Source organism: Humulus lupulus, chromosome 7 (assembly GCF_963169125.1).
Source record: "Humulus lupulus chromosome 7, drHumLupu1.1, whole genome shotgun sequence".
NCBI lineage: Eukaryota > Viridiplantae > Streptophyta > Magnoliopsida > Rosales > Cannabaceae > Humulus > Humulus lupulus.
Window position 1 is genome coordinate 2,480,926 of NC_084799.1, and position 27,756 is coordinate 2,508,681.

Sequence of the window (27,756 nt, forward strand, 5' to 3'; positions counted from 1 at the left end):
TTTTGGAGTAATCATTACTCATATGTGAGTATGCTTTACTTCTTTAAAAACTATATAAATATATGAATCATAATAAACAAATAAATCCCATCTCGAACTTGAGTGTCTTTTTCATATAAACTAGTAGAAATTTCTCCAATATGTGATTTAATATCGAAATCAAGATTAGTGAGACACAAAAGTTTCAACCTTTACTTGACTCGCCGCCCCTCCCAACTCACCCAGTCAACTCGGTTTCGGCAACTCAGCAGTCATCAGCGGAGCGTTGAGTCTCCGCCGACGGCGTCTTAGCCCACTTCGCCTCCGGGTATTCCTCTTGTGTTAGTTGCCATCAGCCATATGGAGTGAAGTCCATGTGTTCGATAAATGGTCGCTGAAACCTTTTTCGACCTTTTATTTATGTCTTCAGTTGTAACGTCATAGCCTCGAAGTGAAAGGTTACTTCTTTTCTGTGTTGTATTTAGCTAACGATCTCTACCATTGTAGAACTCACCAGCGATCTGAGAAAGCCTCATTCTCAGAATTAAGTCAACAAGCAATGATCTACAACAAAGTTGGAAAGCTATGCACCAAGCTAAACCTGGGGAAAAGGTACAGTTCCACAAAACCAAAGAGGGAAATCTCAGACCCAACTGAAAGAATCTGCAAAGTGATGATGTCCAATCCAGTGGCAGCAGTCCACACGGCACTCGACCACACTGGGGTTAAGGTTTCGCCAGAGATGGTTGAGCACGTCCTTCTCCGATTCCAGAACGCTGGAATGCTCACATACCGGTTTTTTGAGTGGGCAGCGAAGCAACGAGGCTATGACCACAGTGTCCGAGCATACCACGCCATGATTGGGTCTCTGGCAAAGATACGTCAGTACCAGCTGATGTGGGAGCTGGTGAGTAGCATGAGGTCAAAGGAATTGATCAACGTTGAAACATTCTGTATCATTATGAGAAAGTACACCAGAGCTCAGAAAGTAGAGGAAGCTCTTTATACCTTTAATGTCATGGAGAAGTATGGTGTTGAACCCAATCTAACAGCTTTTAATGGGCTTCTGAGTGCTTTGTGCAAATCCAAGAATGTGAGAAAAGCTCAGGAGGTTTTTGATGCTATGAAGGCTCGGTTTGAACCAGATTCGAAAACTTATAGCATTTTGATAGATGGGTGGGGGAAAGAACCCAACTTGCCTAAAGCCAGAGAAGTTTTCAGAGATATGGTTGATATTGGTATCAGTCCTGATATTGTTACTTATGGTATAATGGTTGATGTTCTCTGTAAGGCTGGGAGAGTTGATGAAGCTATTGGAATTGTGAGAACAATGGATTCCAATGGTTGCAAACCGACTTCGTTTATTTACAGTGTTTTGGTTCACACATATGGGGTGGAGAACAGGATTGAAGATGCTGTGGATGCCTTTATGGAAATGGAAAGCAAGGGTGTTGAAGCAGATGTGGTTGTGTATAATGCTTTGATTGGTGCTTTCATTAAGGTGGACAGGTTCAAGAATGCTTATAGGGTGTTAAATGACATGGATTCAAAAGGGATAATGCCTAATTCAAGGACTTGTAATGTGATGTTAAATGGCTTGATTGGCAGAGGGAAGACAGAGGAGGCATTTAAGGTGTTTCGGAGGATGGTTAAGGTATGCGAGGCGGATTCAGACACTTACACGATGATGATAAAGATGTTTTGTGAGAAGGATGAGGTTGAGATGGCTCTGAAAGTGTGGAAATACATGAAGTTGAAGCGATTTGTTCCGAGTATGCATACTTTTTCGGTTCTAATAAATGGGTTGTGTGAGAAGGGTGATGCTACACAGGCCTGTGTTCTAATGGAGGAGATGATAGAGAAGGGAATTCGACCTTCAGGGGTAACTTTAGGGAGGTTGAGACAGTTGTTGATAAAGGAGGGAAGAGATGATGTTCTCAAATTTCTTCAGCAGAAGATGAATCTTATGGTTAAAGAGCCTCTTTGTGATTGAGTAAGCTGAAAATTTCCTATCTTTTTGTATATAATTTTTTTAATAATAAGAATCCTAATCTTGAGTTCAGAACTCTAGGCCTGCAGTGACATATTTTGAAAAGCCAAAAAAGGACATTTTTTTTAGATAATGTGACAAATAGCAAGAAAATTTTAAGATTGTTCTTTATGTGGGTTAGTGATTTGAAATTGAAGTAGATATTCCACCTTGTCAGTCCTCATTTTCTGAAACCAACTAAAGCTTTCTTGTACATTGATTGAATTGAATCATCATCTTGTTTTATCTGATATTACTCTGTAACAGCTTTATGTTCATCTTTTCTCATTGATGGATGGTACGGCACTTAGCTTCTTATGTAATAAGATATCAGTCTCCAGATTATAAGGTAATTACTGCTTTGACACTTTGTTTTGAAATGTGTTAATTTACTATTCCCAGCTATGTTTCTGGCTCAATTTTAGGTCATGAACTTTCAAACATCCTATTTCCACCTTTAAATATAGGAGTATGCATTTCTCTCAATAAAATAAATTTCAATTGCATCTGAAAGATTAAGGCCAAACACGACTTTAATTAACGAACTTTTTTTTTTGAAAATTAAGATTGTAGTTTTAGTTTTAGGCCAAAAATTTAATTAACAAAATTATATTAATGTCCATATTACATTTTTTTCCTTCTTCTGACGTCTTCACAAAACCTTTATCTGCTGCCAGATTTTTCCTTTTGAGACACAAACTTAGAGTATCTCTAAGTTTGAGGAGAATTAGAAACAAAGTACACCACAAACTAATACTAGCCTTAGCAAAAAATTTGAAAAAGATAATGGAGTTTCAAGCATCTGAACAACCCTTCTCATATTTGGTCTAAGAAATGGATTTTCTTGAACACACCACATTTACATGGAAACCATCACTACATACATCTCTAGCCTCACCTTATCAGCTAAAGAATCAACTTCATAATCCACAAGAACATTCAATGACCCTTCTCTAAAACAATCATAAGCCCAAACTTATTCAACAACTAGTTTTGCTAGGAGAAAATACACACAATTAAAACAAACAAAAACACAATCCAGATTTTATTGAACGCACTGGTAAACGAATCCTCCAAATGTTGATTTGATTGTATAGTGCAAAGATGATACCCCGCTTATATTCAACTACAGTCATAAGCATAATCTGCATTCATAGTAGTGCCATTACAGAAAATAGGTAAATAAGCAATAAATATATACATGTATACAGAAGAAAGGAATGGAACAAATGAGTTGAAAACTTGTAAAACTAGATAGATATGTACCTTCATTACATTCGATAAATACACGAGATGTGACGTGGTTGACTTTATAGAAATCCTCTCCTCCTTCCTCCATCCTTTCTTTGAATTTGTCAGGCATATACTCTATCACCATATGATTGAGTGTAAGAATGTTTTTTAATCCATCTGGAACTCTCCTCAATCCCCTGCATTTTTCAATATGCAAATAGCCAAGTCTAGACAATGCACTCTCCTCCACCTTCCACTCTTTTAATCCCAGTAGACCAATAAGCTCAAGAGATTCAAGTCGATTGAAACCTCCTCTTGAGCACACCATCTCATCCCCCATAAAGCTATACCAACCAATGACAAGGACTCTTAATTTTGGTAGCTTTTCTAATGTTGGCATTGGATCATCCTCAAGTCTAAGACTAGACAACGTTAACTTGATAAGATTTGGGGAGAATTGGTTGACTTGTGGTAATCTTACTATAGGCGACTTCAGTGTAAGCTTATAAATTTGAGGACAGCTTAAAATCAAAGGAACAATATCTATCTTGAAGTCATTACCAAGAGCTGTTCCTCGTAATCGTAAAGACAAAAGACGAGTGAATGTGAGAGTTTGGGGATTGTGTAAGAATGAGTCAAAATTTCCATCCACAACAATTGCTAATTTCTTGAGATTCTTCAGCTGTAGCAAATCACTCAGAACAAGATGCTTGGAATGAATACCTACCAATGTCTGTAATAAATTTCTAGACTTAGTTGACCTCAAGAATTCACCAACTCCTACGCCAGAAAAACGATTATAAAAATATAGATGCCTCAACTGTTCCAACTTGCACATTGAATTTGGTATTATATCAAATACGGTACACACTCTCAAAGTTTGCAGGCATCTCCAATTCCCAAAATAAGAAGGAATCATTTTTATTAGGCTATAAGGCATACTAAATAACCTTAGGTGGATAAGATTTCCAATTTCTTTAGGCAACGTGGTACATACCGAATCCGGGATGTCAATAATGATCAGAACTCTAAGCATCAGAAAGCGATTGCAGACATGTCTGAATACTCCTTCTTCGAACGCAATGCGTCCCTTATTTACAGAAAGGTACCTAAGAGAGCCATCTATATTTCGAACCATATTAACAAAATCATTATCAGCACTTTCAATATCATTATCAGCACTTTCATCATCATTATCAGCACTTTCAATATCATTATCAGTACTTTCAGGACCACAATAAATGGCAACTCTTCGTACATTTGTTATCGGGACAGTAGACACTGATTCAATTGGCTCTTCCACTTTATTCCTCAAATCGATAAAATGTAGAAAGTTTTCATCTCGAGCTTTAGACACGCACAAATCTCGCATGAGATCATGAATGCAAAATGATTTTATCTTTCCTGTTGAACTCATTTCTTTTACCTGAATCATGCTCCTCTCCACCAACTCACTTAAGCAATCATATGCCTCATCCTCCATGGTTTCCATACAACTTCCTCTTAATGATATAAAACCTTCTGCTATGAGTACGAGGCATGACGTTTTTACTCTTATCACAGCATCTTCAGGGTAGCGAGACAAGTACAAAAAACACGGCTTCAAGTGACATGGTAACTCAATGTAACTCAAACCTAACACCCCCCAAACACTACGGTATTTTGAGTCATCGTGTTGTTCACCTTGACCTATGCAGCGCACTATGTTTCTTTTCATCTGCTCCCACTCATATATGGTGTGTTTCTTAGACAGAAGCCCAGCGAGCACGATGATGGCTAATGGCAAACCAGCGCACTTTTTAAGCATCTCAACCGCTAGTTCTTTCTTCCTTTCATTATCATCCGAGTCTAAATCTATATATCCATGCACAAAAAGAATTATAAATAAAATGGGGTAGTAAGACAAATGAATACTCTCAATTAAGAAAAAAGTTATCACACTAATGCTACCAGTTATTTCTCTATAGATAAAAGGAGGCACTAATATAATCATCGAAATAGGTAGCAACAATATTCCTATCAAATTCAAACTTTTGGAAAACTAAACATTTCTCTGTTAAACACACTACCAACATATACAGAGCCTATGTATTACCAAATTAAAAAAGAATATTATGATCATTGAAATAAAAAGAGTGAAATATATTACTTGATGGATCCATTCCAGCACAGGAGTACTTTTTCTGAAACAGCTCCCAGCTCTCCTTGTCACTGAGAAAATGAGGTTCGTGGATGAAACCACCTTGATCCACATGCAAAGCAACATCTTTATTCCGAGTGGTGAGTAAGATCTTGCTATCTGTGTCTCCTTGAGGGAATGCATGTTTTAGAAGATCCCAAGTTTTAGTGGTCCATATATCATCAAGGAGCACCAGACATTTCTTCTGTTTCTGAAAGTCGTGAAGCTGCTTGGCTAATTCAACATCACTTGTGGTTCTGATTTCTTCTCTTCTTTCCTTGTTTGTAGAAGTGAAAGCAAATAAAATTCCTTCCAAGACTTCACGAGTATTACATTGCTGAGATATTGAAGCCCAAGCATAACAATCAAAGTGAGTCCTGACTTGGGGGTGTTGATATACCTTTCTTGCAAGAGTGGTCTTCCCCAAACCACCCATCCCATACACAGAGATCACCTTATAAGGCTTATGAGGGTTCTTTTGTTCAGTCAAAAGGGCTACCAACTCTTCGATGTCTTTGTCGAATCCAACAACATGGTTGTCTTCAACATAAGAATAAGCTTGCCTCAACTGTCTTCGCTCTTGGACATAGCTTGAAGAAGTTTCAGCTGCCTTCTCCATTGATCTCTGTACTCCATATTTTTCTAATTCTGACGTCCAAGTATCAATGTTTGATGAGATCTCCTTTATCTTTGATCCAACTTTGTAGACATCAATAATGCGAGCTGAACATTTCAGTACCCGTCTGGTAGCTCCAACACTCTCGTTATTAGAAGCCACTCTGAAGACGTAAGTTTCAATAACATCCTCCAAGGCATAAGAATTTTCTCTGATTTGGACAACCAAAAGGCATACCCTCTCATCACCATTTTCTCTGATTTGAGCATCAGCGTCTTTTAAGAAAGCCCTCATACATTGCAGCTTGATCTTTGCATTCTCGACTTGGCCTTTGACTCCATACAAGAACTTGGCTTCATTAATTAGAAAGTCTCCAAGCCTTTCAATCACAAACGAAACAATAGCATCAACCATATCTTGTTCTGTAAATGAATTCTATCATCTTACAGCAAAAAGGGGTCTTTTAAGCATTCTATCCAAGTGGAGGTGTACAGCTAAAGCATATTCAACAATGGCGGCTCTTATTACCTCACTTTTTGTTGTTTTTTGAAAACCATTTTTGTTTTATTATAGTAATTATTGAACCATATTTTTTCTTTCTAATTTTTTCAAAAAGATTTATATGCTAAAAATCACTCAGCATTATTGGTGCGCCACCATAATAAGCAACTTCCGGGAAGGAACCAGCTTAAGATCACTGCTTTCTCTTGAAATATTCACCTCTCTAATAAATAATGGCTAGTTGGCTAGATTAAGGAATAAAAAAATAACATGTTTTTTTTTAAGTATAAATAATAAAAATAAAAATTATGTATTAATATTAATATTATAATAATAATATTGTATAACATTTGAATTTATATCAATATAATTATTAAATATATAGTTTTATATTAAATATTATATAATAATGATATTTTATAATATTTAAATTTATATTAATATTAATATAATTACTGAATATTTATTCTAGAAATTAATATTATATATTATTATTATAATAATAATAATATTTTATATCATCTAAATTTATATTAATAGAATTATATGTTAAAAAGATTAATAATAATAATATTTTTTCTTTCTAATTTTTTCAAAAAAGATTTATATGTTAAAAAATCACTCGGTATAATCGGCAACTTCCAGGAAGGAACTAGCTTAAGATCACTATGCTTTCTCTTTAAATATTCACCTCTCTAATAAAAAATGGCTAGTTGGCTAGATTATAAGGAATAAAAAAATAACATGTTTTTTTTAAGTATAAATAATAAAAATAAAAATAAAAATTATGTATTAATATTAATATTATAATAATGATATTATATAATATTTGAATTTCTTTCAATATAATTATTAAATATATAGTTTTATTATTATAATGATATTTTATTATATTTGAATTTATATTAATATAATTATTAAATATCTTATCTTGTCTTAAATGTTATTATAATAATGATATAATATAATAATTGAATTTATTTAATATAATTAATAAATATTTATTTTTATTTGGTTCTAAATGTATATTCTATTAAATATTTATAATATTATGATAAAGTTAACAAAAAAAACCTTTAAAATTAAGAAAAACAGTTAAATGCACTCTTTCCATATAGAAAACATATACATTTATTTCATCATACCTAATACCAAATAAAATCTTTATCATATCATCATTTTATAAAAACTATATTATTATTATTATTATTGAAGTATCCCTAGGACACATCCACTTAATTAATATTTATATATATATATTTATATTTAGGCATATTCTATAATAGGGATGCCAATTTAGCCCCTATGTAATGCCTCAAATTTCTTAATAAGGTTTAGGACCTTGATTAGGAGGCCGGGAGGGCCATAATTGATTTAATATGTTATAAAATGAATATATGCATGTTAATGTGAATTATATTATTATATGATGATAAATGCATGTGTATGGGAGTATTTAAAATGATAAGGGCATTTTGGTAATTTGGCCTGCTGAGGGCATATTTGAAAATTGGGTGCATATTGTAATATGTGAATGAGATTGCATTATTATGGAGATATATTCGAGCTATTCGACATGAGACGGTCATATATAATGGATTAGCGGTTTTGTCATAACGGGGTCAATTTTGGGGTAATAGAAATGTTATTTGGTGATAGATTGGGAATATTTGAGATCAGGGTGAAATTCTGGAAGTTTTGACTATAGTGTCCCCGGGGGTGTTTTCGGGACCCCGAGCACTAGGTTTTATTTAAGGTTACTTAAGCTTGAAGTAGCTTGACAGATAAGAACATACGTTAGAAACTTCTCGTTCTCTCTCAAAACAGCCCGTTTGAGCCTTTTTGAGGAAATCTTGAGTTCTAGGAGTCGGAATCAAGCGAGGGTCGAGGCATAGTGATCCTAGGAAAGATTAAAAGATTTTTAACCGAAGGATTTGACGAGAAACAACCCAATCGAAGGTAATTTAAGTTTGAAGTTTGAAGTTTTTAAAGTTTTAAAGCTTAGAATTGGACTTTGTTAATTGTTGAGTTTTTGGTCGGTTTGAGCTTTGGGTTTTGAGGGTTTTGGAGTATTAGGAAGCTTGGGAACTTTGATTTGATGATTGGGGAATGTTTGGGTATGTTTTTGAAAGATTTGGAGTGTTTAAAACGCGTTTGGGAATGGCCCAGGGTTGGGGGCCGCGGCCCTGTTCTTGTGCGCCGCGGCCCTAGTTCGAAGAAGCAGGTGTCAGGAAGTGAGCCTTGCTGGGCGCCGCGGTCCTTGCCTCAGAGAACCCTGGGGGCCGCGGCCCAAGGCGCTAGGGCCGCAGCCCTTGCCCTGTTTTCGCCCCGTTTGCTCGTTTTGACCCCGGGAACTTAGTTATGGGCCTCGGGAGTGTCCCTACTACTTGGATTAGTTTGGATTGATCTCTTGGGGGCTAGATATTGGTGTGGAACCTTTGATTATCATGTTATTAATGGTGTTCCATATATGGTTATGATTAGGTGACCGCTAAGGACTTAAAGGTTGATCGTTCTCAAGGATCGTTCTTATATTGGTACTAGCTCGAATCTGAGGTAAGAAAACTGCACCCTGTGTATATGTGACATGCATGGTTATTATGGATGCATGTTGGTTGATTATTGAGCATGACGTGCATGACTATTATGATGCATGTTGATTGGCTACTGAATATGACATGCATGGCTATGATTGATGCATGTTGGGTGATTAAATGTAAACATTGTTAGCATAATGAATGCTTGGCAAATCTTGTCCATTTGCATATGATTATTATTGAGGCGTGCTGGATGATTAAGTGTGATGCATGTAATGCACGAGAAACATGTGATAGGGCATGCCATGAACGATGAATATGAGATTGGTCAGAGCTTGAGTCTCTGAGTTTGTGCATGATCATGACTGTGCTAGAAACTGTTTAGTAAGCATGCTGAATGCCCTATTCTTGGATAACTGGCATATGATACATATTGATAGCATTGCTTACTTGTGTATGGACTGAATACAGAATCGACAAAAGTGTTAGTATCAGCTGTGAGGCTGTGACTTATTTGTCAGGCTCGGCAGTGTTACTGGACACAGGTCAGGAAGCGCTGACTTACTTGTCAGAACGGCCTTAGCGTGAATCATGCCTGACCGACCCTGATGTTCAATGAATAAACAGAGCTTGAAGGCCAGTGGCTTACCTATCAGCCACTCTCTTGCTAGAAAACAGAGCTTGAAGGCCAGTGGCTTACCTATCAGCCACTCTCTTGCTAGAAAACAGAGCTTGAAGGCCAGTGGCTTACCTATCAGCCACTCTCCTGCTAGAAAACAGAGCTTGGAGGCTAGTGGCTTATGTAACAGCCACTCTCCCGCTAGAATCATGTGATGTGCACCCATTGGTTTGAAAGCTTTATGTTCAGTGTGGTTATAATGATAATCATTTGATAATATTTATGAAAAGCATTATGTTTTCTTGCTGGGCTTCGGCTCACGGGTGCTATGTGGTGCAGGTAAAGGCAAGAGGAAGCTAAACCATCCTTGAGTTGGAGGGCTTAGGTGATGACGTGTACATATGCGGCTGCTCGACCGCCACGGTCGAGGTTTAAAGTGGAACTAGGGTTGAACCCTGTTTTGCCGCTTAGAACGGCCTGTTGTAAATATTTTCTGTAATAAACTCTGAATTGTATTTTCGGGATCCCAATGTATATGTTAAACGTTCTAGTGAAACGTTATATCTTAACCAAAATGTTTAATCCCTAAACCGCTAATCATACTTAGATCACGATTTTGGTCAAATGACTCGATTAGTGAGTTTAGCACTATTTACAAGGCACACCGTAACGGTCCCAGGAGTTGGGGCGTTACACCCTATTTGGTAGGATATCTCTCATTTTAGCATGTAGAGAAATTATAATCCAAATTTTTTATATGCCAGTGTATATTTGTAGCACACAAATTTTTTTTTGTTTGTTATTATTTGTTTATGTGTTGATTATTTTGATTTTAACTAACTAACTAATTGTTTATGGTGATTGTTTAAATTGAATTTATTATTTTTGTTTATTTGAATAATTGTGGGAATTGGTTGTGCATGAGTTTTGATTATGTGTGTATAAACATGGTATACATAGTGATCATACAAATGAATGCCATGCACCTAGACTAAATAGTGGAAGTGTAAATTTTCCCTATTTTAGAAAAACTAAGAATTTAGAAGCTTTCTAGAAGTTGTGATTCACAAAGTGTGAAAAGGGAAACAAATTTGTAAGAGAGAGATGATAGTGGTGTGAGGCAATTGGAAGAGCAAAGGAAAGAAAAGTTTCTTTATTTATTTTTGGTCTTCTTTTCTTTGTTTGAAATTAGAGGAAATAAAATAGGGTAAGAGAGAGAGAAAGAGACGAGAAGGGAGGAGTGTGGGAGAGTAGAAAACAACCTTAGTTTCCTTTTTAGTTTGTTGAGAAAAACTTTATACATGATTTTTATTTATTTTCATGTAGATCTAATATTAAACAAGTTAATATGAGACAACCTAAAACACGTTTCTAAAATTGAATTCAAAGAAAAATAATGATAAGAATGCTTACATTATACGCAACAAAATGAATGAGTCATTGCTTCAGTTTCTAACCCTTGTATTTTTTTTGTTACAGAGTATTACTATGAAACTGAACTGATTTTCAATTTTCTTCAGTCTTCCAAAGTATCATTAGGATCACCTAGACTAAAGTGGGCAATACACATGAGATAGATAAAGAGAGAAGAAGAGAAAAAAACAACGAGGCTTAGAAAATGACTTATGTTTAGAGAGAATCTAAAACCTATCAGAAAACCAATGTCTGTCATCTTATGACTTCTAATTTCAACTCTTTCTTAACATTCTCAATTAGGTCATGTATTTAATTAAAAAATCAATAAAATAATAGTCAATTAGCACTCCTAGGTCGAAATTATCATGGGCTTTAGGCCCGTGAAATTTCCCATTTGATTATAAGTCAGTTGGACTTAAAATCAAGACCTGTATTATTTTATATTAATTTAATTATTTAAATCCTTTATCAAATTACTTATTTATAATTTGAACCTTGATTTAAACTTATTTATTAATTTAGATACTAATTTATCTTAATTAATAAATCTGCCATAATTTCTCTTTTATTCTCTAAATTGTTTAACTTTGTGAAACTATCCAAAATTGACTTGGTCAACTTTGATAATTCTAATTGATAATTAAATCAATTAATTGAGACTATATAGATGATTTTATCCAAGGTACAGCGGGGACCATGGGCCTATGAAATCAAACTTCAATAAGTTATCATAAATCTAACAAATAAATTTATTAACTTATTAATTCATCGTGACTCCACTAAAACTCAGAATTGCACTCTTGAATCCATAGAACGCTCTATAACAAATATAAATGCATTATTAATTATCCATTGTTACAACAATAATTGTCACTCAATCATCTATAGACGGTCTACAATGAGATGAGACTAAAATACTATTTTACTCCCAATTGTATTTTATTCTTAAAACACTTAGTTCCTTGTAAATGATATTTTAGTAAATTAATATTAATTACTGAAATGAGATCTCTTTCATTTAGCACCTTGAACCAAACTCAAAGGAAACCATTGTTTCACTTCTTCATCAAAAGCTATAGATGCTCATATCTATGATTAACACTCCCACTCAATTATACTACCGAGTTCCCAAGATGTAAATATGGGCTAGTCCGTAGGGTAAGTTGGTAACGAACAAGTCAAAGAACTCAAATAATACAATCAGTTAGAATACTAACCACTCAGAATTGAGATTGAATTGACCTACGGTCAACTATATGATATGGCTAGAATAGATAATAACGGTATGTTTACTTATCCTATCAACTGTCAATATCGGTCCAGTCCAATGTAACAAATACATGTGATCTTATCTACTTTGCTAGTGTTCTGGAAAGAACATAACACTACAATGTGTCAGTAGATCATATCGTAGATTGGCAAGTTAGTGTAAATCCTGTGCACTGACTAATCTTAGGACTAACTTATTTTGAATATATAATCATATTTATATTCCACTGTGATTACGTCACTATAAATAAGATTAGTTATATGCTTGAGAATTTAATAGAAGTTTATATTAAACAAATAATGATGAAAATAAAGATTTTCATGAAAAATAAGATTTTCACGAAAAAATCGACTATTTTATATATAATTATAAAATTAGGATATGCTACAAAAACAAATGAAACTCTGCCAATTTTTTTTATAGATTTTATTAATTGTTTTCATTTTTCAATTTGCACACTATGTCGAGATATTCTGTATATTATTTACAGGTTTTAAAATTTTGGGAGATGTTAAAATGCAGTTGTTATGTTGCCAAAATTTTGGTAGGCTTAGAAAAATTTAATAATTAAACTTCAATTATGTTGGATGTCCTAGAAAAAAGAACTAGGAGTAGTAGTAGAAGAAGAAGAGTGATATGAAATTTAGATAAGATGCAAATAAAAAGTCAATAATGCTTTAAATATTTCTTAATAATATTCAAAAAGTAATATTTTTAAAATTTTTTATTATAAAAAAATATTCATTAATTGTTAATTAATATACAACTAAAACACAAGCAATCAACACTTAGCCAATTAGAACTCTCAACAGTTAACAGTTAGATCCTAGCAACGAGATTCATGTTGGTAGAGAATGGCGTTCTTTTTGTCATGTTTTCCATTGCCAATTTGACATATTATTCGAAAATTGGCATAGATGACATAAATGCATTTTGATAGAACAATTGACTTGAAAGTATCAGCAAATAACGTATCTGATTTAGCCAGATTATTTGACATGGTAGGATTTAAGACTTACATTCAATTTGAAGATAGACGGACATGATCAACTATATATAATTAGAAACAAAGTACACCACAAGCTAATACCAGCCTTAGCAAAAAATTTGAAAAAGATAATGGAGTTTCAAGCATCTGAACAACCCTTCTCATATTTGGTCTAAGAAATGGATTTTCTTGAACACACCACATGTACATGGAAACCATCACTACATACATCATAAGCCTCTCCTTATCAGCTAAAGCATCAACTCCATAATCCACAAGAACATCCAATGACCCTTCGCTAAAACAATCATAACCCAATCTTATTCAACAATTAGTTTTGCTAGGAGAAAATACACAGAATCAAACATTATTCAACACACTGGTAAACAAATCCTCCAAATGTTGATTTGATTGTATAGTGCAAAGACGATACCCCCACTTATATTCATCTATAGTCAGACGCATATTCTGCATTCATGGTAGTGCCATTACAGAAAATGGGTAAATAAGCAATATATACATATATATACATTAGAAAGGAATGAAGCAAATGATTTCAAAACTTGTGAACAAGATAGATAGATAGAGATGTACCTGAATCACAGTCGATAAACACACGAGATGTGACGTGCTTGACTTTATAGAAATCCTCTCCTCCTTCTTCCATCCTTTCTTTGAATTTCTTAGGCATATGACGTATCTCCATATGATTGAGTGTAAGAATGTTTCTTAATCCATCTGGAACTCTCCTCAATCCCCTGCATTGTTCAATACGCAAATAGCCAAGTCTAGACAATGCCCTCTCCTCCACCTTCCACTCTTTTAATCCTCGTAGACCACTAAGCTCAAGAGATTCAAGTCGATTGAAACCTCCTCTTGAGCACACCATCTCATCCCCCATAAAGCAATTTATAGAAATGAGAAGGACTCTTAATTTTGGTAGCTTTTCTAATGTTGGCATTGGATCATCCTCAAGTCTCAGATTAAACAATCTTAACTTGATAAGATTTGGGGAGAATTGGTTGACTTGTGGTAATCTTACTACAAGCGAGTCCAGTGTAAGCTTATAAATTTGAGGACAGCTTAAAATCAAAGGAACAATATCTATCTTGACGAAGTCTCTCTTTTTTACTTGTAAAGACAAAAGACGAGTGAATGTGAGAGTTTGGGGATTGTGTAAGAATGAGTCAAAATTTCCATCCACATCAATTGCTAATTTCTTGAGATTCTTCAGCTGTAGCAAATCACTCAGAACAAGATGCTTGGAATGAATACCTACCAATGTCTGTAATAAATTTCTAGACATAGTTGACCTCAAGAATTCACCAATTTCTACGCCAATAGAAATATTTAAAAAATATAGATGCCTCAACTGTTCCAACTTGCACATTGAATTTGGTATTTTATCACTATTGGTCCATACTCTCAAAGTTTGCAGGCATCTCCAATTCCCAAAATAAGAAGGAATCATTTTTATTCGGCTGTTAGGCATACTAAATAACCTTAGGTGGATAAGATTTCCAATTTCTTTAGGCAACGTGGTGGTACGTTCAAAATCCCGCATGTCATCAATGATCAGAACTCTAAGCATCAGAAAGCGATTGCAGACATGCCTGAATACTCCTCCTTCGAACGCAATGTGTCGCTCATGTACAGAAAGGTACCTAAGAGAGCCATCCATATTTCGAACCATATGAACAAAATCATTACCAGTACTTTCACGATCACAATAAATGGCAAGTCTTCGTACATTTGTTATCGGGACAGTGGACACTGATTCAATTGGCTCTTCCACTTTATTCCTCAAATCCATAAAATGTAGAAAGTTTTCATCTCGAGCTTTAGACACGCACAAATCTCGCATTAGATCATGAATGCAAAATGATTTTATCTTTCCTGTTGAACTCATTTCTTTTACCTGAATCATGCTCCTCTCCACCAACTCACTTAAGCAATCATATGCCTCATCCTCCATGGTTTCCATACAACTTCCTCTTAATGATATAAAACCTTCTGCTATGAGTACAAGGCATGACGTTTTTACTCTTATCACAGCATCTTCAGGGTAGCGAGACAAGTACAAAAAACACGGCTTCAAGTGACATGGTAACTCAATGTAACTCAAACCTAACACCCCCCAAACACTACGGTATTTTGAGTCATCGTGTTGTTCACCTTGACCTATGCAGCGCACTATGTTTCTTTTCATCTGCTCCCACTCATATATGGTGTGTTTCTTAGACAGAAGCCCAGCGAGCACGATGATGGCTAATGGCAAACCAGCGCACTTTTTAAGCATCTCAACCGCTAGTTCTTTCTTCCTTTCATTATCATCCGAGTCTGAATCTATATATCCAGTGAAAATGCACAAAAAGAATTATAATTAAATTGATGGAGCAAACTTGGGGCATGTATAGAGGCTTATATACTGCAAGATTGTCATCACGACAAACATGCATAAATAAAATGGGGTAGTAAGACAAATGAATACTCTCAATTAAGAAAAAAGTTGTCACACTAATGCTACCAGTTATTTCTCTATAGATAAAAGGAGGCACTAATATAATCATCGAAATAGGTAGCAACAATATTCCTATCAAACTTTTGGAAAACTAAACATTTCTCTGTTAAACACACTACCAACATATACAGAGCCTATGTATTACCAAATTCAAAAAGAATATTATGATCATTGAAATAAAAAGAGTGAAATATATTACCCGTTGATTCCATTCCAGGAGAGGAGTACTTGTTCTGAAACAGCTCCCAACTCTCCTTGTCATCGAGCAAATGAGGTTCATGGATGAAACCATGTCGATCCACATGCTCAGCTACATCTTTATTCCGAGTGGTGAGTAAGATCTTGCTATCTGTGTCTCCTTGAGGGAATGCATGTTTTAGAAGATCCCAAGTTTTAGTGGTCCATATATCATCAAGGAGCACCAAACATTTCCACTCTTTCTGAAAGTCGTGAAGCTTCTTGGTTAATTCAACATCACTTAAGCTTTTGATATGATTTCTTTGTGCATCTGTGGGAGAAGTGAAAGCAAATAAAATTCCTTCCATGACAGCGCGTGTATTACATTGCTGAGATATTGAGGCCCAAGCACAACAAAAAAAGTGAGTCCTGACTTGGGGGTGTTGATATACCTTTCTTGCAAGAGTGGTCTTCCCCAAACCACCCATCCCACACACAGAGATCACCTTATAAGGCTTATGAGGGTTATTTTGTTCAGTCAAAAGGGCTACCAACTCTTCGATGTCTTTGTCGAATCCAACAACATGGTTGTCTTCAACATGAGAATAAGCTTGCCTCAACTGTCTTCGCTCTTGGACATAGCTTGAAGAAGTTTCAGCTGCCTTGTCCATTGATCTCTGTACTCCATATTTTTCTAATTCTGACGTCCAAGCATCAATGTTTGATGAGATCTCCTTTATCTTTGATCCAACTTTGTAGACACGAATAATTTGAGCTGACCATTTCAGTACACGTCTGATAGTTCCAACACTCTCGTTATTAGAAGCCACTTTGAAGACATAAGTTTCAATAACATCCTCCAAGGTATAAGAATTTTCTCTGATTTGGACAACCAAAAGGCGAACCCTCTCATCACCATTTCTAACACAAGCATCTGCGTCTTTTAAGAAAGCCCTCATACATTGCAGCTTGATCTTTGCATTCTCGACTTGGCCTTTGACTCCATACAAGAACTTGGCTTCATTAATTAGCAGGTCTCCAAGCCTTTCAATCACAAACGAAACAACAGCCTCTTCCAATGCCATAGCTCTTCTTCTTTAGTAAATGAATCGTAAGTAACTCTACTCACAAGCTTTCTAAGTCAACTTTGTCTAAGAACTACTGATCAGTGGAATATTTCCTCTAATATCTACAATGGAAAATAGAATTGTATTTTCTCAATTTTTTAGGTGGACTTGACATTTGGATAAGTTTTTGAGCAAGTTGTCAATTGTGTCAACCATATCTTGTTCAGTAAATGAATTCTATTACTTACAACAAAAAGGGATCTTTTAAGCTTTCTATCCAAGTGGAGGTGTACAGCTAAAGCATATTCAACAATTTTTATTGGTTTTTGAAAAGCAGTTTTGTTTTATTATAGTAATTATTGAACCCTATTTTTTCGTTCTAATTTTTTCAAAAAAGATTTATATGCTAATTATCACTCAGCATTATGGTGGTGCGCCACCATAATAAGCAACTTCCAGGAGGGAACCAGCTTAAGATCACTCTGCTTTTTCTTTAAATATTCTCTGCTTTCTCTTTAAATATTCACATCTCTAATAAAAAATGGCTAATTGGCTAGATTAAGGAATAAAAAAAATAACATGTTTTTTTTAAGTATAACCAAGAAGAACATAACTAACACGCGCATAAGACTTTTTTGTTTTGTAAAAATTCACTTTCTTTCTCTGTTAGACTTTGCTGATCCAAATACAAATCTAAGTGAAGAGAATATTGAACTGCTGCACTTTGCCACTGCATTCAATTTCAAATTACTAAACACGTGTTTTCTCAATGTGTGGCAGTGGTCATAAAGTAAGGTTGAACTTTTTTGTCTCACTAATCTTAATTAATTTAGAGAATAAGTAGTCACATATTGGAGAAAATTCTGGTAGTGTATTATTTATTATGATTAATCATGACACTATGACTTCTGGTATATTATATTGAATTGATTGATACATAAGTTAAACGGTTTATTATATTATTATTATCATTATTTACAGGTGTAAAGCATACTTATATATGAATACGATTACTCCTTCAAAAAGAAAACTCTTCAAAGATCCTACTATTCCTCTCCAACCAAATAGCCCAAAAAGTAGCGAGGACGGTACACTGCCATAAACGCACCAACCTCTTTCCTCCCGCAAACTGAGAGAGGAACAGGTGCTCACAAGAGGAAGGCATACACCAATAGACCCCAAACTCATGTAAAACTTTATTCCAAAGAGCTCTGGCAAACGAACACCGAAGAAACAAATGACCCACTGACTTGCTCTCGTTTTTACAGTTAACACACCAATTTGGCGACAAGTAATGGAAGGGTCTTCTCCTCTGCAAATTAACATGGACACTTAACTTGTCTAAGAATAATAACCATCCAAACACTTTAACTTTGGAAGGAACACCACTTTTCCATAACCTCTTTGCCCACGGCAGCAATAAGTTATTAGATAAATATAAATATAAAAACCGATCTTTTTTTAAGTACTTCTTTCCTCTCTCTCTCAATCTCTATTCTGAACCATCTGCAGAATAGATTCTTTGTTTAAGTTGATTTTCCCAAGTATTCTGTATTTTCCAATTATTATCCACTCAATGTACAGTCAAACACAAATAACTAATATTTTGGATTCATGTCCAACAATCGGTGGTCAACAACACTCTATGCTTCCCCAAAATTGACTTCAACTTTTTTTCTAATCTAGAAACACATTATAAATATATCCCGTAATAGTAAATCTTGATGGGAACCGAAATGTGGGAAAGAACAATTTAATGAGCTTTTGAAATCATTTTCTGTGCCCGTTCGTAGGATAGCTCTTCCATAATGATATATTAAGCTATCCCTTTCCTAACAACATTTTGATTAAACCTTAGTGGCAGCCCACTTGAAGCAACTTCTTCTTCATTACAGATTATTGTCTTTTTAGTGAATCTATCCATAATTTATTGTTGCTTCTTACTTTGCTCAACCCTGACACTAAAAGAATATTATATAATCCTAATTTTAAAAATAATAATATATAATATTCTAAAAATTAGTATTATATATTATTATAATAATAATATTTAATACAAAACTATATACTTGATAATTATATTGAAGATATAATTTGAAGATGGTCGGACATGATCAACTATATATAATTAGAAACAAAGGACACCACAAACTAATACCAGCCTAAGCAAAAAATTTGAAAAAGATAATGGAGTTTCAAGCATTTGAACAACCCTCTAATATTTGGTCTAAGAAATGGATTTTCTTGAACACACCACATAGACACCATCACATATGTACATGGAAACCGTCACTACATACATCTCAAGCCTCTCCTTATCAGCTAAAGCATCAACTTCATAATCCACAAGAACATCCAATGACCCTTCTCTAAAACAATCATAAGCCCAATCTATCAGTATCTCTTTTTCCCCTTCTCCACAAATCTCCATATCCACATTTTTTCTACAACAAATGATCCCAAGTAGCACCGCTCCAAAGCTATACACATCCACCTTAAAAGTAATGGCCATGTTTCTAAACCACTCTGGTGCAACATACCCTTTGATGGCTGGGGTGTGTATGGCTTTGACTCATCACTTTTACCTTTTTGATTTAGCCCTCCCATCCCAATAATGCAACTTAACACTATGGTCATGGAGTCAATATTATACATGACTAGACAGAGTAAATAACTTCAATGAGTAGATTGGTCTTTTTAAGAGATAATGTGGAAAGTCTTATCACAGCATAGCAGCCAATTAAGTAATTAACCATATAAAAGAAATGGGCAATGAGCTATTATTATTCAATAATTAGAGTAAAATAATGTTGTAATCACAACAATATTATTCAATAATTGACATAATCAAAACAAACAAAAACACAATCCAGAATTTATTCAACACACTGGTAAACCAATCCTCCAAATGTTGATTTGATAGTATAGTGCAAAGACGATACCATTACACCACATCTGCATTCATAGTAGTGCCATTACAGAAAATGGGTAAGTAAGCAATAAATATATGTGTATACAGAAGAAAGGAATGGAACAAATGAGTTCAAAACTTGTGAACAAGATAGATAGATAGATAGAGATGTACCTTAATTACATTCGATAAATACACGAGATGTGATGTGGTTGACTTTATAGAAATCCTCTCCTCCTTCCTCCATCCTTTGTTTGAATTTCCTAGGCATCCATTCTATCACCATATGATTGAGTGTAAGAATGTTTTTTAATCCATCTGGAACTCTCCTCAATCCCCTGCATTCTTTAATACGCAAATAGCCAAGTCTAGACAATGCACTCTCCTCCACCTTCCACTCTTTTAATCCTTGTAGATCACTAAGCTGAAGAGATTCAAGTCGATCGAAACCTCCTCTTGAGCACACCATCTCACCCCCCATAAAGCTATGCCAACCAATGACAAGGACTCTTAACTTTGGTAGCTTTTCTAATGTTGGCATTGGATCATCCTCAAGTCTCAGATTAAACAATCTTAACTTGATAAGATTTGGGGAGAATTGGTTGACTTGTGGTAATCTTACTATGGGCAAGAGCAGTCTAAGCTTATAAGTTTGAGGACAACTTAAAATCAAAGGAACAATATCTATCTTGACGTAGAAATTACCATAAGATATTACTTGTAAAGACAGAAGGCGAGTGAATGTGAGAGTTTGGGGATTGTGTAAGAATGAGTCAAAATTTCCATCCACATCAATTGCTAATTTCTTGAGATTCTTCAGCTGTAGCAAATCACTCAGAACAAGATGCATGGTACGAACACCTACCAATGTCTGTAATAAATTTCTAGACTTAGTTGACCTCAAGAATTCACCAATTCTTACGTCAGTAGAATGATAAGAATTTGAAAAATATAGATGCCTCAACTGTTCCAACTTGCACATTGAATTTGGTATTTTATCATATTTGGTAAATACTCTCAAAGTTTGCAGGCATCTCCAATTCCCAAAATAAGAAGGAATCATTTTTATTAGGCTGTTAGGCATACTAAATAACCTTAGGTGGATAAGATTTCCAATTTCTTTAGGCAACTTCAAGGTATTTACCCCATTCGACTTGTAATCAATGATCAGAACTCTAAGCAGTAGAAAATGATTGCATACATGTCTCAATGCTCTTTTTTTTAACGCAATATTATGACTTCGCACATGTATAGAAAGGCACCTAAGAGAGCCATTTATATTTCGAACCATATGAGCAGAATCAATATCCGTACTTTCATAATCATGATAAATGACAACTCTTCGTACATTTGTTGTTATTGGGGCAGCATACACTGATTCAATTGGCTCTTTCTCTTTATTCCTCAAATCCATAAAATGTAGAAAGTTTTCATCCCGAGCTTTAGACACGCACAAATCTCGCATGAGATCATGAATGCAAAATGATTTTATCCTTCCTGTTGAACTCATTTCTTTGACCTGAATCATGCTCCTCTCCTCCAACTCACTTAAGCAATCATATGCCACATCCTCCATGGTTTCCATACAACTTCCTCTTAATGATATAAAACCTTCTGCTATGAGTATAAGGCATAACTCTTTTACTCTTATCACAGCATCTTCAGCGTAGCGAGACAAGTACAAAAAACAAGGCTTCAAGTGACATGGTAATTCACTGTAACTCAAACCTAACACCCACCAAACACTACGGTATTTTGAGTCTTCATGTTGTTCACCTTGACCTATGCAGCGCACTATGTTTCTTTTCATCTGCTCCCACTCATATATGGTGTGTTTCTTAGATAGAAACCCAGCGAGCACAATGATGGCTAATGGCAAACCAGCACACTTTTTAAGCATCTCTATCGCTAGTTCTTTCTTCCTTTCATTATCATCTGAGTCTGAATCTATACATCCAGTGAAAATGCACAAAAAGAAATATAACCAAACTGATGGAATCAACTTGGAACATGTATAGAGGCTTATATACTGCAACATTGTCATCATGTCAAACATAAACATAAATAAAATGGGGTAGTAACAAAGATAAAGAATATTATGATCATTGAAATAAAAAGTGTGAGATATATTACTTGATGGATCAATTCCAGCACAGAAGTACTTGTTCTGAAACAACTCCCAACTCTCATTGTCACTGAGCAAATGAGGTTCATGGATGAAACCATGTTGATCCACATGCAAGGCTACATCTTTATTCCGAGTGGTGAGTAAGATCTTGCTATTTGTGTCTCCTTGAGGGAATGCATGTTTTAGAAGATCCCAAGTTGTAGTGGTCCATATATCATCAAGGAGCACCAGACATTTCTTCTGTTTCTGAAAGTTGTGAAGCTGCTTGGCTAATTCATCTTCACTTGTGGTTTTGATTTCTTCTCTTCTTTCCTTGGTTGGAGAAGTGAAAGCAAATAAATTTTTTTCCAAGACTTCGCGAGTATTGCATTGCTGAGATATTGAAGCCCAAGCATAACAATCAAAGTGAGTCCTGACTTGGGGGTGTTGATAAACCTTTCTTGCAAGAGTGGTCTTCCCCAAACCACCCATCCCACATACAGAGATCACCTTATGCTTACGAGGGTCCTTTTGTTCAGTCAAAAGGGCTACCAACTCTTTGATGTCTTTGTCGAATCCAACAACAAGATTATCTTCAACATAAGAATAAGCTTGCCTCAACTGTCTTCGCTCCTGGACATAGCTTGAAGAAGCTTCAGCTGCCTGGTCCATTGATTTCTTCACTCCATATTTTTCTAAATCTGATGTCCAAGTATCAATGTTGGATGAGATCCTGTCAATCTCTGATCCAACTTCATGGACATCAATTCCCTCTCTGAAGATGCAAATAAATCTTTTCAGTACACGTCTCATACCTCCAGCACTCTCATTCAGAGCCACTTTGAAGACATAAGTTTCAATAACATCCTCCAAGGCACAAGAATTTTCTCTAACTTGAGCAACCAAAAGGCGAACTCTCTCGTCACCATTTCTTACACAAGCATCTGCATCTTTTAAGAAAGCACTCATGCATTGAAGCTTGATTTGTGCATTCCCGACTTGGTCTTCAACTCCATGCAAGAATTCAGCTTCAGAAAGTACCAAGTCTCCAAGCCTTTCAATCACAAATGAAACAATAGCATCAACCATATCTTGTTCTGTAAATGAATTCTATGATCTTACAACAAAAAGGGATCTTTTAAGCATATATTTCCTCTCTCTAATGTCGATCATCGGTGCAAATGGCTTTAAAATTTTTTAAGCAATTTGTCGTTTGCTTTTGTTCGTGGTTGGTATATATATAGGAGTAGCTAAAGGTTGACAAACTCATATTACGTCAAAACTGTATTTTTTTACTTGAGTTACATCAAAACTAATTGACTTTAAATTGTTTAAAGCAAGTGGTGATTTGTTTATGGTTACTTCTAATTATTATTGTTATTATTCAACAATGGCTTAATACATTTTTTCATCCAAGAAACGAAGACAATATCGTTATTATAGAAATTTATCTTTCCCAACACCAAAGAATATCTTCTTCTCTAGATTAATATATAGGGAAATTTACATATGGTAATATTTTTTTTTTGTATTTTATTTCCAAAAAATGACGTGTACTTTTTTTTTTTGTATGACTTTATTTTTTGAGCACACGAAATTTCTGGACATCTTCCTTTATTATTTTTAATTAATAGCAATATTTAAATTTATATTAATATAATTATTAAATATCTATTCTTGCATTAAATATTATAATAATAATAATAATATTTGAATTTATATTAATATAAATATTTAATTGTAAAAAATTAAGATTATATATTATACATTATTATCATAATAATATTTTATAATATTTGAGTTTATATTAATATAATTATTAAATATTTAGTATTATATTTGTTGTCCCTATTTTCACATCCGACACGTGGCAACCCCCAATGACTGGCTCAGACGTTCATAGACATCGCCAGGGCATGTTACTGCCTGAGGCCTCTAGTCGGAGCAAGGGTCTTCCTAGGTGAGACTTTGCCTTTGACAGTGGGTCGTGGGTGCCTTAGTAGATTACTTCCAGAGGTTCGTCCTCGGAGCTGGAGGTTCTCCAGCTCGGACAATTAAGGCGAAGGCTCTCGTCCCACAGTCATCTCTCAGGTCCGAGGGTCTGGTTCTTGGACCTCAGATAGAGTGCAACGTGTCAGCAAATGCTTGTTTGCAGAGCCAGAGGAACGTCTGACAACCTTATTTATAGGCGATCCGTCAACAGTGTTGTCGAGTGTACGACTCCACAATTCGCACTCCCACTATGCTGTCTGACATGGAGGTACTTACAACATGCCATGACAGTACTAGGGGCATGTTCCCCATAAAGTAGGTACCTTTCTGCTGTGGGCCCCAAAAATCTCGCTTGGGCCGTGGTCTCTATAATAACCCGGAATTTTTTATTTATTTATTTGTTTATTGTGTTTTATGTAAACATTATTTTGTGAATTTTGTTTTAAGAGTAGGAATAATAATTAAAATAATATATGGGGAATATTATTTTAATTAATAAAGTGTGAGTTGATCGCTTTAGACCATAATGTGGGAACTTAGATGTGAAATAAATCTAAGATGGACATCTTGTTCAAATAGTTTAAGTATAAGATTTTATGTGTTTGGAATCCACATAAAATCTTATAATTATTTTAGACTATGATTTTGTGATGTATTCACTAAGAGTCTATGAATAATTCAAGAGGAATATTATGAGATTAAAATTATGGTTTTATGTTGAAAGAACTCACATAAAATCATAGAAATAAGTTTATACCAAAGTTGTATTATTTAGTGCTTAGAACATAGTTGATTTTAATTATTTTAAGCTATGGTTTAATGCATTATTTTGGATAAATATATGTAACATTTCAGCACATATATTATTGTGCTTCTACGTCTCGGCCAACCCGTTGAGTGGAGGGAAACCATTTTTTTAAAAAATGGTCTTGGCAGTTTGGAGGTTACAAGAGAGGGAACCGGTGCCATTTTTTTTTCCCTTCATTTGCTTCAGTCAATATTAGAATTATTAGAGAAAACAAAGTCAGTTTGAGATATTAAGAAGAAGAACACTTATAGTGTGTTGTGGTTGGTGTACGTTCACTTCGGATCCAAGAAGGAGGAATCGAAGGTGAGTTTTCTTTGGTTTTTCCTTTGGGTTACAGTCCTTAGATGCATCCTTAGAACCCTTGTGCTGATTGTAGAAGGAAGCAGAGGAAGAGGAGAGAATTTGATCCAAGTTTCGGAAATTTCGGTCGGAATCCGAACTAGTGTAAGTGCCATCTTTGGCTTCGGTTTTCTTTTAATTCCTTGCGTGAAACTCATGATGAACGGTTTGTATGTGTTCATAGTGTTGAGGACTATAGGAAAGGGCAGAAGAAATCACCAGGAACCGGCCACAGAAAGAGGTACAAGCCTGTAGTTTTCCTTCGAAGTTTTTACGGTACCGATTTCGATTTCGTTTTGTAAAAGTTGGTTCAAGTTTCTGAGTTGTTTTACTTTGTTTTAATCAGTGTTTTAGGACTAGAGGACATCCTTAAAGTATTGGGAAGGGTCTAATATGGTAGATATTAAGTTTTTGGGTGGCAAGGTGGTGGTTGAAGCCATGGCCGATGGTTTGGTGGCACCATCGGCGTTAATGGTGGTGGCAGGCGGATAGGGTGTTAGGGCCACGGGTTGGGTATTTTTCCACACCCCTAAGAGTTCTAGAGGTGTATTAGGAGTTGCCTTGGGGTTGGGTTCCAAAAATAACGAATTTGGGAGTCACGGCCGAAGCTTGGAAGCCATGTTTGACCATTTGTTTCATCAACCACCGCCGGTGGTGGTGGTGGTGGTCGGAGGTGAGGATCATGGTGGTGCCGGGACGATGCAGTGAACGTTGTGGGAGGCACCTATGGCTCGAAACTGGTCATGAAGAGTGTTTGCCATTCTTGGCCGTGCACAAGGAAGCCATTGATGAAGGCTTGTGCACGTGAGCATGCATGCATGCTTTGTTGTTTTTTTGGTTACCAATTTGTAACCAAAGGGGACAAAAAGTGGTATTTGGTCCCAAAACTTTGGACTTTTTCGTGAAGCTCGGGATTAGGTACCCCAAAGTCTACAAACTGATATTTGAGGATCAAAGTTTAGAAAATTTATCTAAGTAATATATAAGATTAATGATTTATGAGCTAGGCTCGGGAATTATTATTTAAGCTTGAAGGAAAATTCTAAGTTCGGGAATTAGTTTCAAAGTTTAGATTTGATGACTTAGAACCTACGAAATATTTTCAAGGACTTAGAAAATATTTTAGGAAGTACAATATTACCGATTTTAAGTCTCAAGGTCAAGAGGTGGGCTCGGGGCTCGGGTTTGGGCCAGGGTCGGGAATTTTAGTTTTTGAATTTTAAATTCCCTTATTTATATTTAAAATCTTAGTAAAGCATAAACTAAGACATATTGTCCCAATATGATTATAGGGTCTAAACGCGATCGGAAATACTCACAAAGACATAATTCACAAAAGCTAAGGACAAGAGGTAAGGAAGTATACACCAAGAGTAACTTAGCTTGTTGTGATTCTAGTGAATTGTTTGCATGTTTGTAGATTGCTGGTTAAATTCTAGATGCTATATATGTGTGTGATTATATGGCTGGATGCGCATGATAGTACCCATCTATCGGGTTTGAATGTGCTTAGTGCAGTAAAGTTATCATGAATGTATGTCCAATGTTTATGACTGTCAAGGGAAACCTTGTGAGGGTGGATCCCATGCAGCCGTGTAGTGGGGTTCACCGTCCAGTCCGTAAAGTCATCGAGTTTTAGCAGAGATTACCCTTTTGGCACGGGATGTGAGTATTCTCTGGGACGCGGAGGCCACCCGGGGATCATGACCCCACAGATAACTCGATGGCTTAGTACAAGGCCTTGTGAAGGCGGATTCCCCATGCAGCCGTATAGTGGGGTTATCCGCCAAGTCAGTAGAGTCATCGTGTTTTAGCGGAGTGTACCCCTTTGGTACGGGAGGTGAGGTTGCTCTGGGTCGTGGAGGCCACACTGGGATTAAAACCCCACAGATAACACGATGGCTCAGTTATATGTTTTCAGTATGTTACGCAACACTTTGACTTATGTGATTATGCTAGACGTGTTGCTCAGTTTGCAGTTCAAGATATGCATTTCTGTTATGAAAAGTTTGTTTAGAATAATAGAATCATGAGTTATAGCTAGCTTCCTTACTGAGCGTTATAGCTCATCAGTTACTCTGTGTGTGTAGGTAAGGGAAAAGCTTAAGGAGCAGTGCAATAAGCTGGAGGGGATTCTGTCTGACGTATGCATACTGTGAAACAACCGACCTGCAGGGTTGTCAGGGTTCTCTTAAGTTTTCCGCTAAGTCTAGTAACAGTTTTATCAATTTCATGATTACTAGTTCAACTTAAAGAAGGCCCTATGGCCACAGACTATTTATTAAGTTACGTTTAAACTACATTTTGTTTTTAAAACTATGGGATCCCATCCAAATACTATTTTATTTCAAAGTACTCCAATGTAAAATTTTCTAAAGTTTACTCTAAAGTTTATTTAGTTTTTAACGTCCGATTTTTACCAAAGTTGACCGCAAAGGTCCAGTTGACCCCGGATAGTCATAGTCGT

The 27,756-nt window shown here is 35.5% G+C and overlaps 4 protein-coding genes across 10 annotated transcripts; 1 reads left to right on the plus strand and 3 right to left on the minus strand.

The window, feature by feature from the left end:
- Positions 1-27,617, plus strand: LOC133790311 (pentatricopeptide repeat-containing protein At1g77360, mitochondrial-like). Of its 7 annotated transcripts, none has more exons than XR_009873989.1 (4): positions 1-2,357; positions 9,022-9,093; positions 9,546-9,904; positions 10,033-10,514. XR_009873989.1 is itself a non-coding variant. In XM_062227915.1 (2 exons), exon 1 carries the CDS (start codon positions 539-541, stop codon positions 1,970-1,972), a length of 1,434 nt encoding a protein of 477 aa, XP_062083899.1. In that variant the 5' UTR covers positions 1-538; the 3' UTR covers positions 2,276-2,373. The 7 variants fall into 7 exon arrangements, 1 of the variants encoding a protein (XP_062083899.1); XR_009873990.1 differs by lacking the exon at positions 10,033-10,514 and having other exon boundaries at positions 1-1,972; positions 2,276-2,357; positions 9,546-10,010; XR_009873993.1 differs by lacking the exons at positions 9,022-9,093; positions 9,546-9,904; positions 10,033-10,514 and adding an exon at positions 27,380-27,617 and having other exon boundaries at positions 1-1,972; positions 2,276-2,357.
- Positions 2,760-6,599, minus strand: LOC133790308 (putative disease resistance protein At1g50180). Its single transcript, XM_062227913.1, has 3 exons — positions 5,391-6,599; positions 3,275-5,095; positions 2,760-3,153 (listed from the first exon to the last, which is right to left on the minus strand). The coding sequence occupies exons 1-3, from the start codon at positions 6,448-6,450 to the stop codon at positions 3,131-3,133; spliced, it is 2,904 nt and encodes a 967-aa protein (XP_062083897.1). The 5' UTR covers positions 6,451-6,599; the 3' UTR covers positions 2,760-3,130.
- On the minus strand, positions 13,400-17,190 carry LOC133790309 (putative disease resistance protein At1g50180). Its single transcript, XM_062227914.1, has 3 exons — positions 16,088-17,190; positions 13,962-15,713; positions 13,400-13,835 (listed from the first exon to the last, which is right to left on the minus strand). Exons 1-3 carry the CDS (start codon positions 17,148-17,150, stop codon positions 13,813-13,815), a joined length of 2,838 nt encoding a protein of 945 aa, XP_062083898.1. The 5' UTR covers positions 17,151-17,190; the 3' UTR covers positions 13,400-13,812.
- Positions 20,219-23,239, minus strand: LOC133789615 (putative disease resistance protein At1g50180). Its single transcript, XM_062227407.1, has 2 exons — positions 22,177-23,239; positions 20,219-21,990 (listed from the first exon to the last, which is right to left on the minus strand). The coding sequence occupies exons 1-2, from the start codon at positions 23,237-23,239 to the stop codon at positions 20,219-20,221; spliced, it is 2,835 nt and encodes a 944-aa protein (XP_062083391.1).
- Positions 27,618-27,756: the final 139 nt, after the last annotated feature.

What these genes read in the sequence shown, in the direction of transcription:
- LOC133789615 (XM_062227407.1), bottom strand. Translation starts at nt 23,239, where the DNA reads ATGGTTGATGCTATTGTTTCATTTGTGATTGAAAGGCTTGGAGACTTG. An exon ending in TGCTGGAATTGATCCATCAA is followed by an intron (nt 21,991 to 22,176) that starts GTAATATATCTC and finishes CTGGATGTATAG; the next exon opens with ATTCAGACTCAGATGATAAT.
- LOC133790308 (XM_062227913.1), bottom strand. Translation starts at nt 6,450, where the DNA reads ATGGTTGATGCTATTGTTTCGTTTGTGATTGAAAGGCTTGGAGACTTT. An exon ending in TGCTGGAATGGATCCATCAA is followed by an intron (nt 5,096 to 5,390) that starts GTAATATATTTC and finishes ATGGATATATAG; the next exon opens with ATTTAGACTCGGATGATAAT. An exon ending in ATTTATCGAATGTAATGAAG is followed by an intron (nt 3,154 to 3,274) that starts GTACATATCTAT and finishes CTATGAATGCAG; the next exon opens with ATTATGCTTATGACTGTAGT.
- LOC133790311 (XM_062227915.1), top strand. Translation starts at nt 539, where the DNA reads ATGATCTACAACAAAGTTGGAAAGCTATGCACCAAGCTAAACCTGGGG.
- LOC133790309 (XM_062227914.1), bottom strand. Translation starts at nt 17,150, where the DNA reads ATGGCATTGGAAGAGGCTGTTGTTTCGTTTGTGATTGAAAGGCTTGGA. An exon ending in TCCTGGAATGGAATCAACGG is followed by an intron (nt 15,714 to 16,087) that starts GTAATATATTTC and finishes CTGGATATATAG; the next exon opens with ATTCAGACTCGGATGATAAT. An exon ending in GTTTATCGACTGTGATTCAG is followed by an intron (nt 13,836 to 13,961) that starts GTACATCTCTAT and finishes CCATGAATGCAG; the next exon opens with AATATGCGTCTGACTATAGA.